The sequence below is a fragment of the Silurus aristotelis genome, assembly GCF_946808225.1.
Source record: "Silurus aristotelis genome assembly, chromosome: 24".
NCBI lineage: Eukaryota > Metazoa > Chordata > Actinopteri > Siluriformes > Siluridae > Silurus > Silurus aristotelis.
Genome location: NC_139597.1, coordinates 5,691,052 through 5,704,657, shown reverse-complemented (window position 1 = coordinate 5,704,657; position 13,606 = coordinate 5,691,052). Strand labels below are relative to the sequence as shown.

General features: G+C 36.7%; 1 protein-coding gene across 1 annotated transcript; it reads right to left on the bottom strand.

Moving 5' to 3' along the window:
• Positions 1–1,338: 1,338 nt before the first annotated feature.
• adm2a (adrenomedullin 2a) lies at positions 1,339–12,063 on the bottom strand. The gene is made up of 3 exons (XM_083527784.1): positions 11,952–12,063; positions 11,254–11,447; positions 1,339–4,282 (listed from the first exon to the last, which is right to left on the bottom strand). Exons 2-3 carry the CDS (start codon positions 11,334–11,336, stop codon positions 3,871–3,873), a joined length of 495 nt encoding a protein of 164 aa, XP_083383910.1. The 5' UTR covers positions 11,337–11,447; positions 11,952–12,063; the 3' UTR covers positions 1,339–3,870.
• Between the last annotated feature and the right edge of the window lie 1,543 nt (positions 12,064–13,606).

Below are 13,606 nucleotides of genomic sequence, written 5' to 3'. Positions count from 1 at the left end.
TTTGTAAGTGTTTTCTCAGCTGCATTTCTAGTATAGGTGCGTTCAAATGTCCTCTAACGAGGTTTCCAGCACCGAATCTCTTCCTGTGGTGTCTTTAAAGGCTGGAGACAGATTTTAAAGGTTTATGTACATTCCTCAATGAAAAGCATTGTGAGCTTCTATAAAGTCGTAGCTTTGTGGTGAATCGTTGGGATTCTATGGTGTGTACGGTGGGTACAGAAAGTCTTCAGGCTTCTTCAGTATTTGCACATTTCGTTGTGTTATAGTAGGTTCTTTTTTGGCATTAATCTACACAAGATAATCTATAATGAGGAATTTTTGCTAATTTTTTAAAAGCAAAAACTGGAAAAAAAAAAGGAAATCCTTAGGTAAAATGTTCCTAGAGTGCACCTGTGGCAAATCAACTGCATCAATCAAGGCTACATCATAGTGAATTGGAAAATGTCCAGATCAAGACCATTCCAAACTCAGTAACTGGTCAAAAAGCACCTTGGTACAAAGCAGGCCAAGAATCCAGTTACCACCCTATCAGGGCTTCTTTGCAGAGATCTCAGAAATACTCCAGTATTTCTTCATTATTCAGCAATGCTTTAATGGAAGTTTGTAAAAGAAAGGACACTGTTAGATAAAGGACATATTATAAAATGTTTGAATGACTGAAAGCATGAGTAAAAATCATTCTATAGTTTGATAAGACAAAATCTTAACATTTTATGCTGAACTCCATGTGTAATGTCTGAAAAGAACTGCTGCTAATATACTTGCCAGAGTAAAGCATGATGGTGGTAGCATCATCATATCTGGGTGCTTCTCAGTTACATACATTTATTTAAGTAATTTCTAAACCCACAATAGACTTCAGTGCTTCTTTCATACTACTATGACTACTACTACTACTATTACTACTACTAATAATAATATTATTAATATGAAATATTGACTTTAGAATGGAATTATGTTTTCCATCATTATATAAGAATTACCCATAATTGGAAGCATAATCTCTCTGTTTTTCTCTCACTCTCTATCCTAGTAGAGAATTGTTCATGATCATACATTTAAATTTTCTTTCATTTGACCACCATAAATAATAAACAGTACATTTATTTTGAAACTTCACAAACATTAGACACTGCATTTCTGAAACACCTTTACGCTTTTTCCCTCTGTAGGAGTAGAAGGGGTGATTTGACAACATGCCCACCTTATTTAGACTTTAAGACTTGTTATTACGGTCCTATATATGTAGTAACTTTTCATTAATTAACTTTTATTTCAAGTGATTGACTTTCTAAGGAACTGTTCTGCAAGTACTAAATGAAAACGGAGACAGCGAACTTGATCATACTACAGTGAAATGCTTTATTATTTGCACAAAATGAACATCATAAAGTATAAAACACTGTAACTACACGAAGGCTTTTTCTTCATAGACACTCATTCTCCTATGCGAAAGATAAATAACTATTTCACATACAAATGCATAAATACATGACTTAAATAGCAGAACTAATAATAATAATAATAATAATAATATTCACAAAGTGTACACATACATAAGAGTGACGTTTTTCACCAAGTTCATACACACTTAACACAATGATGCACTTAACACATATAAAGTTTCATTCAGTTACATCAGGTTTAAGGTTCAAGTTCATGACATGAAAACAGATTTCTGCTATAAAGTGCTTCGTGTTATTTTTATTTATTTTTTCGCTTTAAATACTTAAAAACTGACCTCATCGCAATACAGTGAGACATGCGTGTTTAAAGTGTGGCCGTGGCCTGAACCTAACGGACATCAACCGATAACCTTTTTCATAGTCCTGCAAGATTCAGGGCAAAGGTCCCCAAAATACGCTAGTATGACAGGCACGTTGTTTTTTAGACGCACACGAGTGGAATGATCGACGTCAGGCGGTGACACAGCAAATATGCCTAAACCTCCACATCACTACAAGTCTTACAGCTAGTTGTCAATGTTAAATAAATATACACAACAAACACCACCAAAAAGTGAATAACAAAAACAATGGACAGAACTCTCACAGCCTGGCTTCTTCGTTAAAAAAGCTACAGATTCACCAAGTTCTCAGCATTTTTAAAAGCATGTTTAATGATCAGTGAGAACAGGAGGAAGATCGATTACAGCAAGAGTGAGCAGAGTTCATGTGCCTTTAAAACACATTCAGGATTCAAAAACGTACAGAATTAGCATATAGCCCTTCCAACTTAAATATACACTTAAATATTACAGGCAGATTGGAAAGCAGCAAATTACAGTGTGATTCAAATGAAGAGAATTTAAATAAACGTCAAGTATCGTCAGGTTTTAAATAAATCGGCGGCTTTTAGGAATGATCGCAGGATGAATTTCACTGTAAAAATGGTTCGACGTAAGCACTTTACATTACCGAAAGAGCGGATATACGTGTTAATGAGTCGACCTGACAGGAGAGGAATAGTTCGTATACGTTGAAAGAAAAAACGTTGTCTAGACGGGTTGGATTTTCTCAGCAGGTTCCTTGACTTGCACACATTTGGCTTTTGAGATTACTTTGGTTATTTTAACATGGTGCTTTTTTTAACGTGGCTTTAAACAACAGGCCATTTTCAGGTCTGGTCTGTTTATTCCTGTAAGGCACAGACAGAGTAATTTGGGGGTTTTGAGAGACAATCGTTATGTGCAATAAAAAAAGGACCTATAACAAGCGTTTCGAGCGTTTCTGGCACTTTTACTGAGTGTCATTGCAGATCTGGCACTCTCGCCTCACATTTTGCTAGAACTGTAGTCTTATAAATAGTGCAACGATAGAAATGCTCATTTTCTTCATTTTAAGACTTTGTGATAACCTTTTGGTCCATATAGTGTATATGGCTGGCTGTGCATGGTTTTGCCTTTTTCATTCATTATATTGTGTTTAAATGAGCAATTCAATCCAAGAATGATGTAAATTTTCACTTTAAATTACACTATGACATCAGCAAAGCTCGATCAGTGTCTGTCCAAACGTGTTTCAATCACCTGTTAGGAAACACTGTGGGATAAAGCCCTTGTTTGTTTATGACCATAATACCAGCAGGGTTCTAGTAGGAATGAACCTAAGGGATTACAACTTGCTCGTTAAATAATCTGCCTTAATATTTCATTGTGTTAAAAACAAGACCACAGCAGCCGCAGTCAAGTGCCCATGATTTATGCAGGAAAATGGAATAAAGGTAAGGTAGAATAGTTTGTATGTTTTTCAAATAAAATATATCTGAGGTTCGAAAGAGAGCAAAAAGAGGTGTGAGGTTTATTGCGTGGTGGGTCTTCAAGTTAAAGTCCTCTACTCGCTGGAATTTGTCCTAAGCTGAAACAGGGACACTCATTGCTCTTAGGATTTGAGAGAAGGAATGAAAAAAAAAATGGGCGCCACATCAATCTGACAGAAATCCCATCACGCTCTTGAATCAGGTCCATATCTGAAGTCAACAACATTCATTGAAATCCTCATGTGGATAGTAAAGAGGTCACTCATTGACAAAATCCAAAAAATCCATAGTTTCACTTTTTACGCAGAAGGGATTACAATGGAAAAGTCTCTAAAAAACTTTGGACATCCAAGTCAAATTCAAGGAAAGTCCTTGTTTTTTTGTGAAAAGAGGCCAAAGTAAAGGTGTTTTAGCAATGTATATCAGTAACGTCTGATTCTTTCTTCTCAAAAAAGGCACTTACATTTTCAGCAAAGCACAAGTGGAAAGAAAAAAGAAAAAAAAATTAATCTAAGACTATTTGCAAAAAAAAAAAAAGAGAGAGAGAGAGAGAGAGATCATTTGCAAGTTGTAGTGTTGCGGTTTCTGTTTGAGCCGTAACACTTCTGTAGATCATCCATAACTGTGTGGGCTGTGTGGGTTTATAGGAGCCGAGTCTTCGCGTCCAGTCTGGCCGACGAGCTGGTAGAGGCGATGGCTGAGTTTCTGTACCTGGCACGTTCCCAGGACGCACCCGACACGCATCAGCTGGCCTTGTTGGTGATGATGACCTCGGGCATAGGCACTGCGCCGACCTCTGGGGGTTCTTGGGGTTGACTGGATTCCTTGCTTCACGTACTTTTCAGTTGGGTTAAGAGTGCTCTTTGACTCCTGAGATGTTGGAGGTGTTTGTTTATAAAGTAAGGCTCTCCATAAAGATGTTTTGTCCAAAGGGACATTGGTGGGATCATCGGAGGATGACTCAGCATCTGGGGAAACAGCGCTTCTTTCTCTCAGCTGATGTAAGATTGCTTTCAAGTCCAACCTGCAGAGCAAAGAAACAGGAAAGTTTTAAGATTTCCTGCTTGACAGTAAATGTTATATAAGGAAATATAATTATTGCTATAATTCCAAGAAGGAAGCAAATATTTGGAAAGTAATATTTAAATAGCAGTTTCGAAAAAGTCAAAGTTCACCGCAGTATGTAAAGTAAGATACTGTGTGCAAATAATGATTACCTGATAGTGTCCATCATTACGCATTATAATAGATACTAAGTGTACGCTATGGAGAATGAACTATCTGCTTAGGATTGCTATGGTTCACCTGGACAGATACAGTAAACACTTACATTTATACCACCATCTGCTCACATCTATTGCATAATGTGTGCACATTAGGTTTTGCTCTTGAAACACACACACAGTTTAAAACACTGCTTCCTGATCCTGACCATATTAACCACGTTACCAAACATGACCAATAGGTAATTACTTATCGCATAACCATGACCAGTTTGGAAAAATGACCAAACTTGAGAAATGATGTTCATTCAAACCTAAATAAAAAGTTTGTTTCATGTTCTTAGTATTATTATTTCCAAAGCCAATAATCAGCTAATCAGCATTACGCGCAAGACATGGACATCCTGAAAACCAGATCGCACCGGCTTTATATAATTACAGAGCTCATGTGGCTCTGCTTAGTTCCTCTTTCAGCTTGATCCAAAGTGTCTCTTGGCTTTAAGTCAAGAAGCTTAAAAACGAATCCCCTCATCAACCTTGTCCTTCTCTACTCCTTCACCTGAAACATCATTAACACTCAATGAGGTTTGATGAAACCCTGAAAGTCTTCAATGAGAATACTAAGGACTGTAGGCTCTTCTATTAAATAATGAGGAATGGTATTAGGGTTTTTTAAAACTCATAACCTGGGTTAGAATGAGTGTTTCTTGTCAAGGACTAGCACTTGCCAGTTAATTCTCTTTGGCATTCAGAAGCTTGTTGTCTGCCAAAGAAGAGTATGTTGTAAATTCTACTGATTGTTTTAATTTAATGTGAAAAAAAAAACCTTAAATGAGAAGTGCTTTGCCTACTGCCTGGTCCTTAGCCCTGTTTGTTGGAATAACTTTAACAGCAACTACAACACAGCTTCGGGCTTCTAATTAGCATTTTCCTGCTACATAAAATATTCTCGGTTGCCAGTTGTGTGACTTCAGGTTCTGGTAGATTTTAGTATAATGAACGCATTAGGCAAAGAAAATTACCACTTACAACCAGGTAGGACTTTTGCAAGTCTGTGAAACGCTATACCTGCTACACGTCATGTTTCATGTACAAGATTCGAAACACTTTTTATTCTTCCTGACATCCTATCTTAGTTTATTATTATTTATTTCTATTGAGCCACAATTGGTGGCTACATGGTTCAGAATGAATCATGAGACATGTCCCCTTTTCATTGTTGCTGATAGAAATCAGCTTACATACAACCTGGTACTGGCTAGTTGAGCAGGAAAGCTTGTGCTTGTGGATGCAATGACTGATGAAAATAACGAACCCGAACAGGTCTAATTAAGGGTATCAAGGCAGTAATTAACGCCCTTAATCTTTAAAAGATTGACCTTTTACATCCACTAGACCAATGATCTGGAGCTTATGGAGCACCCAAGGTGATAGTGGTTATTTTTTTAACAAGGTCTAGCTACGAATTAGCATATTAAGGCTAGAATTAAGCTAGCAAAGATCTGACTCAAGGCGACAAAACATGATTTCTGGAACCATGGAACTAAAATCTACCCATTATAAATGATCGTATAATTGCTCAATTTCTTGAATCTTGCTTGATTACTGTGTGGAAATCCACTTTTGGGTTTCAAACCAAACACTGGGCCAATTTACTGCACTTGAGCTAATATTTACTTTGTGGTCTTTTAAAGAAGATATGAACAGTTCTCAACCGGCTAATGGCCTTCTCCAGTTACACATCGACGCTTTCTGTACTTAAATATCAACTCCTTTACTACCAAATGACAGTATTAGGGAATTTCACCTCAGAATGACTTGAATCCAACGTCAAGGTTAATAAGGAACCTGGCAGCAAACCACGATATAATGAAGTCAACTGGGGTTCAAGGTTGTACTTTGAAGTTTATACTTTCTTTATTGGTATATGTGCACTCTGAGAAAACTAATGCTAAACATTACTTTTCTTTGCTTTACTTTGTGTCGGTTCCTGCAACTATTTAACCTCTAGTACATATAGTTACCTAGAAAAGTTAGACCCCATCATGGAAAGGTAATGTTTAGCACTATTATAATGAAACGCAAAGGGGTTTTTATTTTGCTTTAGAACATGATCCATTTTTGGACTTCAGCTTGTCCACCTCGCTGGAAACATCCATTAACTTTGGCTAGATTTGGACACCTACTAGAGTGGCTGAAAGAAGTAACGGAAACATGAATAATTTTTTCCTTCCTACGGCTTAAGATTCATAATTCAAGGGGCCTGCATGTGTTACCTGGTTCCCCAAGGAGTACCAAGACTTCAGAGAGCCAGCCTAATCCATCTAAATATAGCAAGTCACAGTACAGTATCCTTATTGTTTGAATGAAGGCAGAAATAAATTGGTGAAAGCTGAATTGTTGCAAATCGAGAGACAGGATTGTGGAACTTTAAGGGATTATAGTGCAAACTTAATGGTATAGAAGTTTTTATAATAAAATTAGCCACTCCCAATGCTTACTTAAAATCATTGTAATTTCTTTATTAGTCACGCAACCACAGCAGGGCCTTAAAATTGATCAAAATGCAGTCAAAAGCAAAAGTTTGCATCCCCTTAGGACTCAACGGAGCTTACGCGAGACATTTACTATGTTGGGTTTTGCGAAAGTTTAGTTGTTAGCGAAAGTAACAAAATAGTCAAATAGTGCGTTTTATGCTAAAGCTTTTAAAAATGCAGGACCTGATATCAGTTTAAAAGCTTTGACATAAACTCTCTCTAATACATTTTACTCTCAGGCGGTTTCTAACTTCTGTTTTATATACTGTGCACAACTTTCGCTAACAATCAATTTATAAGCATCGTCATATAAATGTGAAAAAATAAGTTTTAGCTTGACAATACAGATAAGCATGAATGAGTGTTTATGAGCAAGAAAGTGAAGACTAAAATGGAATGATAGCATTAACAAGAGTTTTTGAGCTAGATGAAGACCTGTCCTCTGGGAGAGAGCAGAGACTAGGGAATGTAAATCTTAGCCACTAATCCACAGTGGAATTCTGCCCAGCTACATGTCTGTATGCTCATCTGAGCTCTGGGCTACCGGATAAATGTCCAGTAATGAGTTTAAAACCAGATTTGGACTGTATAACAGAATCTATGTTCTGTTTTCCCTCCAGTCTTTACACGCTAGCAATGAACTGAGTGCGTCGATTAGCAAAGCATTCATGCTATCTAATCCTACGGAACAAACACTAAAAAAACATTACTGTGTACAATGTCCTGCCACAAGATAAACAAAATCCTTGACCCCTCGTATAAAAATAGTAAATAAATATTGATTTTGGAAATCTTTTGACATTTATTTAAATACTAGATTTGAAGAAACACTCTTTTTCTGTTCACATAGCACTCATATGCAGAAGGCATAACTTGTGTTTGTCCACGCGTCAGTCAACAGCCGGCAACGAGGTCAGTGGCCTGAATCCTGAATCCTGAGCTTCAGACAAAGCAGACTGGCTTTTTATCATGAAGAAAAAAAACATGCTATATATTCTGCTGTTAATGAAATGCTTCCCAGCTGGGCTTCTAAAATTTACTTTCAATTTGCTGCTTGTTTTCAGCTTCCAAATACTACACTGCCAACAAAACTGCAAGTCAGACAAGAGTTTCCAGATGGTGTCGTTTTTAGACGATGTGAAAAAATTTTCTCTGATTATATCGCTTGCTCATAACAGTGAATATAACTAAATGACACAATGGGATTGTGCAGAAAACAATACAGAGATATGTATATGTTGGTTACATATGTCGTGTATAACAGTATTATATTATAACAGTATTATTACAGGATTATCAATCAAATCTTGGCTGAATTCTGACTGAGTGTAATATTATGTGTGACTGATGCATTATAGATCCTCTGTTTTAGAATGCGATTAATGAGAAACTTTCTTCATTTATCTTCATTTTTCTGTTCATTTGCATTGTGCATATTTTACTTATATGTATTTTTTTTTAATTGTCACTAGCACATGTGTAGCTATAGCTATATAGCCATGTGAGTGTAGCTACCATATTTGTAGCTATACAGCAATCGTACGGCGGCCGCCTACTGGTGACTTTTATAAAAGCATCGTAGCAGGGTACACACTCTGGGATGTTAATAAAAACATAATTTGAAGACGACGGGTGCTACGTAGTTTTATGCATCAAATTAAATCAATGCAAAAAAAATTACTTTTGAGAACACCAGTTAGAGGAGAATTCTTGGAAATGCTGCCTACCTCACTTTCACCACAAGAACAGAACATTCAGTCTCTCAGTACCAGTGCATGATGTTTGCTAAATCAAGCCACTGAAGCATATAGTTTTCAATCTAACTTCTACACATGGTGCATTCTTGTGTTGTCATTGCAGATCAGAGAAGCTGACTCTTCCCTCAAACGTGGAATAACACAGTGCTTCTGATAGAAGGACCAAGAGCCAGTAATTGTATAGTGCTTCTTTTTAGTACATACTGTATAATACCCTGATTATGGCACTCAGAATGGAAAAGAAACAAATGCTGACTCATTCACAGTTCACGGCATGTTCAAGGATCGTGTCGTTTGCTCAGGGTGGCTTCAAATTGCCCTGAAATAACAGCGAGAGGATCCAGGCACATGCCCAAAATAGCCCACAGCCAGAAGAGGGCACACTGACACTGCACTGCCAATTTCTTTCAGAGGATCACCAATTTGGTCAAAAGTCACTTCGTCATCGTTTGCACGAAATACTATACACAGTTCGGTGTGAGGTTTGTAAAAAATGTTTAAGTCTATACAAAAAAGTATTATGTACAATTTATAATTAAAATGAAGTAGTATCTTGGAGCAGAGGAACAACTTAAAAGGAACGGAGCCGAGGATCTGATGTGAAGAAGGAACATTGTGACGTGTCTGTTTGAGTTAAAACAGACATATCGTGAAGAATGGGTAAATAAATGCCAAACAGTTGGGGAGAGATTTAACAGACAGACTTTTAGAACAAAAATAAAATTGTACTAAGAAAGACTATTCCTTTGGTATATTTAATATTTGTATTTTACCTGCAAAAGGTATCTATCGGCTTATAGGTAAAGCTTATAGGTAAAAGACATACTAAAAGGTACAAATGGGCACAACTGAGTGGTAAAAAGGGGGGGTCCTTTGAGTACCCTTATTGTAAGAAAGAACAATTAAAAGGTATTAGAACTAAAAGGATTTAGAGGATGTACAGAATACAAAAGAGGTTTGTGTTTAGGCTGGTAATAAGGCAAGGCCATTTATATTTTTGGATTTTTATACTCAGTTCTACCTTTTGTAGCCTATATAATAACTTTTGCATCACTAATGAGGAAACGTGAATTGTGTCAAAGTTTGCCTTGGCTTCATCCAAAAATGTTGGACTTGAAAAAACAAGCAAATGCCAAAACGGCTCTGTGCACCTGAGTAAATGAGACACAAAAGAACAGACCACACTGATGATATGACTGTGATATTATGTGATATGCCCAGGGATATTTGAGCATTTTAGTTTTTTTTTTTCCTTTCAAATCATTGTTCGGCCTTGAACAAGTCGAACTGACGCAGGCGATTATCAACATCCAGGCTCCTTGTCTATCTGGAGTTGCTCGTGAGAAGGTATACATCTCAATCATTTCAGTAGAGCAGCTGGGTTGTTTTATTACATGGGATAAGAAGAAGAAAAGGAAAAGGGAAGCGGGGGGTGGGGGGGGGGGGATATTACAGATAACCCTAATAATGCATTGTAATATCTGGTTCTTTCTCAGGGGTTCATTTAAATCATTAATTTTACTCCCAAATCACATATAACACTCTCAGAAAAACTGTACCACTGTTGTTTATTGGGTTGGTTCTCTTAGGCAGACACCTTTGGTACCTTTAGCATAAGTTTTTTTTCACCTAAAAAGTTGCATTTAGGGCTGAAAAAAGCCATTAGGCATATTATACCTTTGCACTACACATTTTTCCACCTGAAAATGTACAGCTTTACAACTAATTATGTATATAATACATATACATGAGTGCACTATATCCATATGAAAGATACATATTTGAAGAAGATATGGTGAAAATGTGGATTTAAAAAAAAAATCTGGGCTCCTTTTTTCTTTTCTTCTTTTGTTTTTTTTTCTTTCATTGCATAGGTCACGTGTTGGACAAGGGCACTCATTAGTGTCAATGAGTCATTATGCGCACTTCTCTATAGGCAGTACGTCAATTAAAAGTTTCTCGGCGCGTGAAGTGCGCGCGTTCCCGGCGGCACGTCTGCCTCTCTCTGTGACCTTGCTCATTCAGCCGCTATCTGTGCGCTCACACACACACACACACACACACTACAACTGGGCGACTTGTATGGAAACGCTCTTCTTTTCTTGGATTTTGTCCAGCAAGTTTAGACACGTTGGGCGCGCGACCAAAAAAAACCCTCAAGAAAATAGCATAATTAAACACAGATAATGACTTATCTCTTTCCAAATGACCCAGAAAAAAGCAAACAATAATGCATGTTGTCTTGTTTTGGGAAACCTTTTTGATGAACATATTAATTGGTTGAACATTTGCCAGTTACTCAATTATAATAAAAAAAAAGTATTCGTATATTAAGTCTTATTGAATTGTGCGCTTTTTTTGGTAAAGATGGAGCTGTGCTTTTGCGTCTTTCCCCACTTTATTTCTGCACTAGATATGCATTGCTTGAGGAGCCAAGCTTTTGAGAAGTAGAAAAGGCGCAAATGGAAATGTTCCTACCTGTTTCTCACGGGGAGCGCGTGAAGCTGGAGGCACAGGAGGCTGATGCAATACACGCTGAGAAGTGGGAGAAATGAGCGCATCGTGGACCGAGCTGTTTCACACCCACGCTAAAGAAGCACAGCAACACCTGGACTAACTTGGAGCAGGGACTGCCGAGATGTTCCTAAAATAAATACCCGGCTTAAATGGCTCTGAGAGCGAAAGAGAGAGAGAGAGAGAGAGAGAGAGAGAGAGAGAGAATAAGGGAGGTGGGGTGAATGGAAGATCACTTTTTCCCATCCAAAACTTTTTTCCCAAAACATTTTCAATTTTATATGATTTATATCATGCATAAGAAATTATGTAGATCTTTTTGATTGCTAAAAGGTCTGAAACACACACGCGCACACACACATACACTGTTGCATCTATATTTCTTATTTAAAATGTAATAATAATATAATGTTATTTATAAAACAGCAAAATATTTTCAATATATTATACATTATGCATAAAACATTATATGCAATTAAGACATTATTAATAATTATAATAAATGTGTATATATATATATATATATATATATATATATATATATATATATATATATATATATATATATATATATACCTTTAAGTGCCTTATACAACTTTTACAATCAATATTATAATGAATGCAGGTTATAGTGATATTGAAGAATAATTGAAAACACTCACCTTTGTGTAAAGTCAGATTCTCTTAATGCTCTTCGCAAGACTATGACTGCTGTGTAGAGATTTTCCCCTCTGCCCCACAGTCTGAGGGAAGCCTGAACTCTTCTGAAGTGACGCCGCAGTCGGCGTGTTTAAATAGAGAGTGGGCGTGGCTTCACACACGCGTGCCAGTTCAAAGGTGTGTCACGTTTCCATTCGGAGTGGTTAAGACATGGATCGAGTGTGGCGACTAACACGTTCATACCAAATCATTCACTGATGGTATGTTTGTAGTCTGGGTTTAATGTGGAGAACCATGTTCAGGATGTTCAGAAAGATGTTCTGGAGCTTGTATGTCTAGAATCAGATATTTTTTCAGAAGTGTATCCAGAAGTATGTTCAGAAAGATTAACTGAAGTATGTCTATAATTTCATTCAGAAGTATGTTCAGAAGGATATATTCAGAAGTATATATAAGTTTTATGTTCAGAAGTAAATAAAGATGTATATCCAAAAGCATGTACAGAAGTATTTTCAGAAATGTGTCTAGAATTACATTCAGGAGTATATTCAGAAGGGTGTTCAGAAACACTGTATGTATGGTTCATAAGTTCCTATGTAGCTTTAATTGCATGTATATACACACAAACCTAAAGACCCTTGAATCTTTGTCAATAAAAATGGAAAGTTTTTAGTTCATTAGTAAAAGTGACACTCATTTCATTCACTCCACTAAAAACTGAAATCAGTATTTAATATGAGGCAAAGGTTTGTACATTTTCTCATTATCATTCCTGTAATTTTATTCTATAGAAGTTTACACTTGTGTAATTCAAGTCCAGAATTTAAAGTCAGCTTTGACCAAAGAATTTATTTAGATCAGTAGTTGAAGTGTTTCTTTTCTTTTCTTTTATCCTCCATGGACAGAAATGAATTTCGTCAGACACATAGATACGAAACAATGTTCTAGATCTTCTCCTGAAATTCTCTAGAAATTCTGTAGTTACGGCCATTAGGCGTTCTGCAGCTTTTATCTTTAACAGTTTAACTGTATGTTGCGGGTGGATAAGGATCTTCTTAGACCTAAACATCCACAGAACCAACAGCATGTCAAGACCCACCCATACCGTTAATAATAATCCTAAATATGTCATCATAATTAATTTAATTAAAATAACACTAGTGCTTCTAATTGCTCATACAAATTATCTAATAAATAAATAAATACACTTGAGGAACTGCAGCTGTAGTTCTTTAAAATGTCAAATAACAGGCTTATGTTTCCGCTAGTTTTGGTGGTTTAATGGGTAGTTTAATGGGTTAAAGGGAGCATATACACAAGTCATTTGAAGTGTGAAGTCATTTACAGTGTGGAAAAGGTTCAGAATCAATACATACAATTTCAACACACAAGCACTGCCATCTCACAGCTGCAGGGTCCAGGGTTCGAACCCGAGCTTGGGTCTGCGTGGAGTAGGACACATTCTTCTTATGTCAGTGTTGATTTGCTCCTGGTTCTCTGGTTTCTTCTTTGGTAAAGATGTTGTACATCTGATTGGAAGGTTGTAAGTTTAAATCCCAGCTCTGCCAAGCTAGAACTGTTGGGGCTTTAGCAAGGGCCTAAACCCTAAACTGCTTAGTTATATTAAAAATTAGATTAAAAAAAATTTAAATCCGAA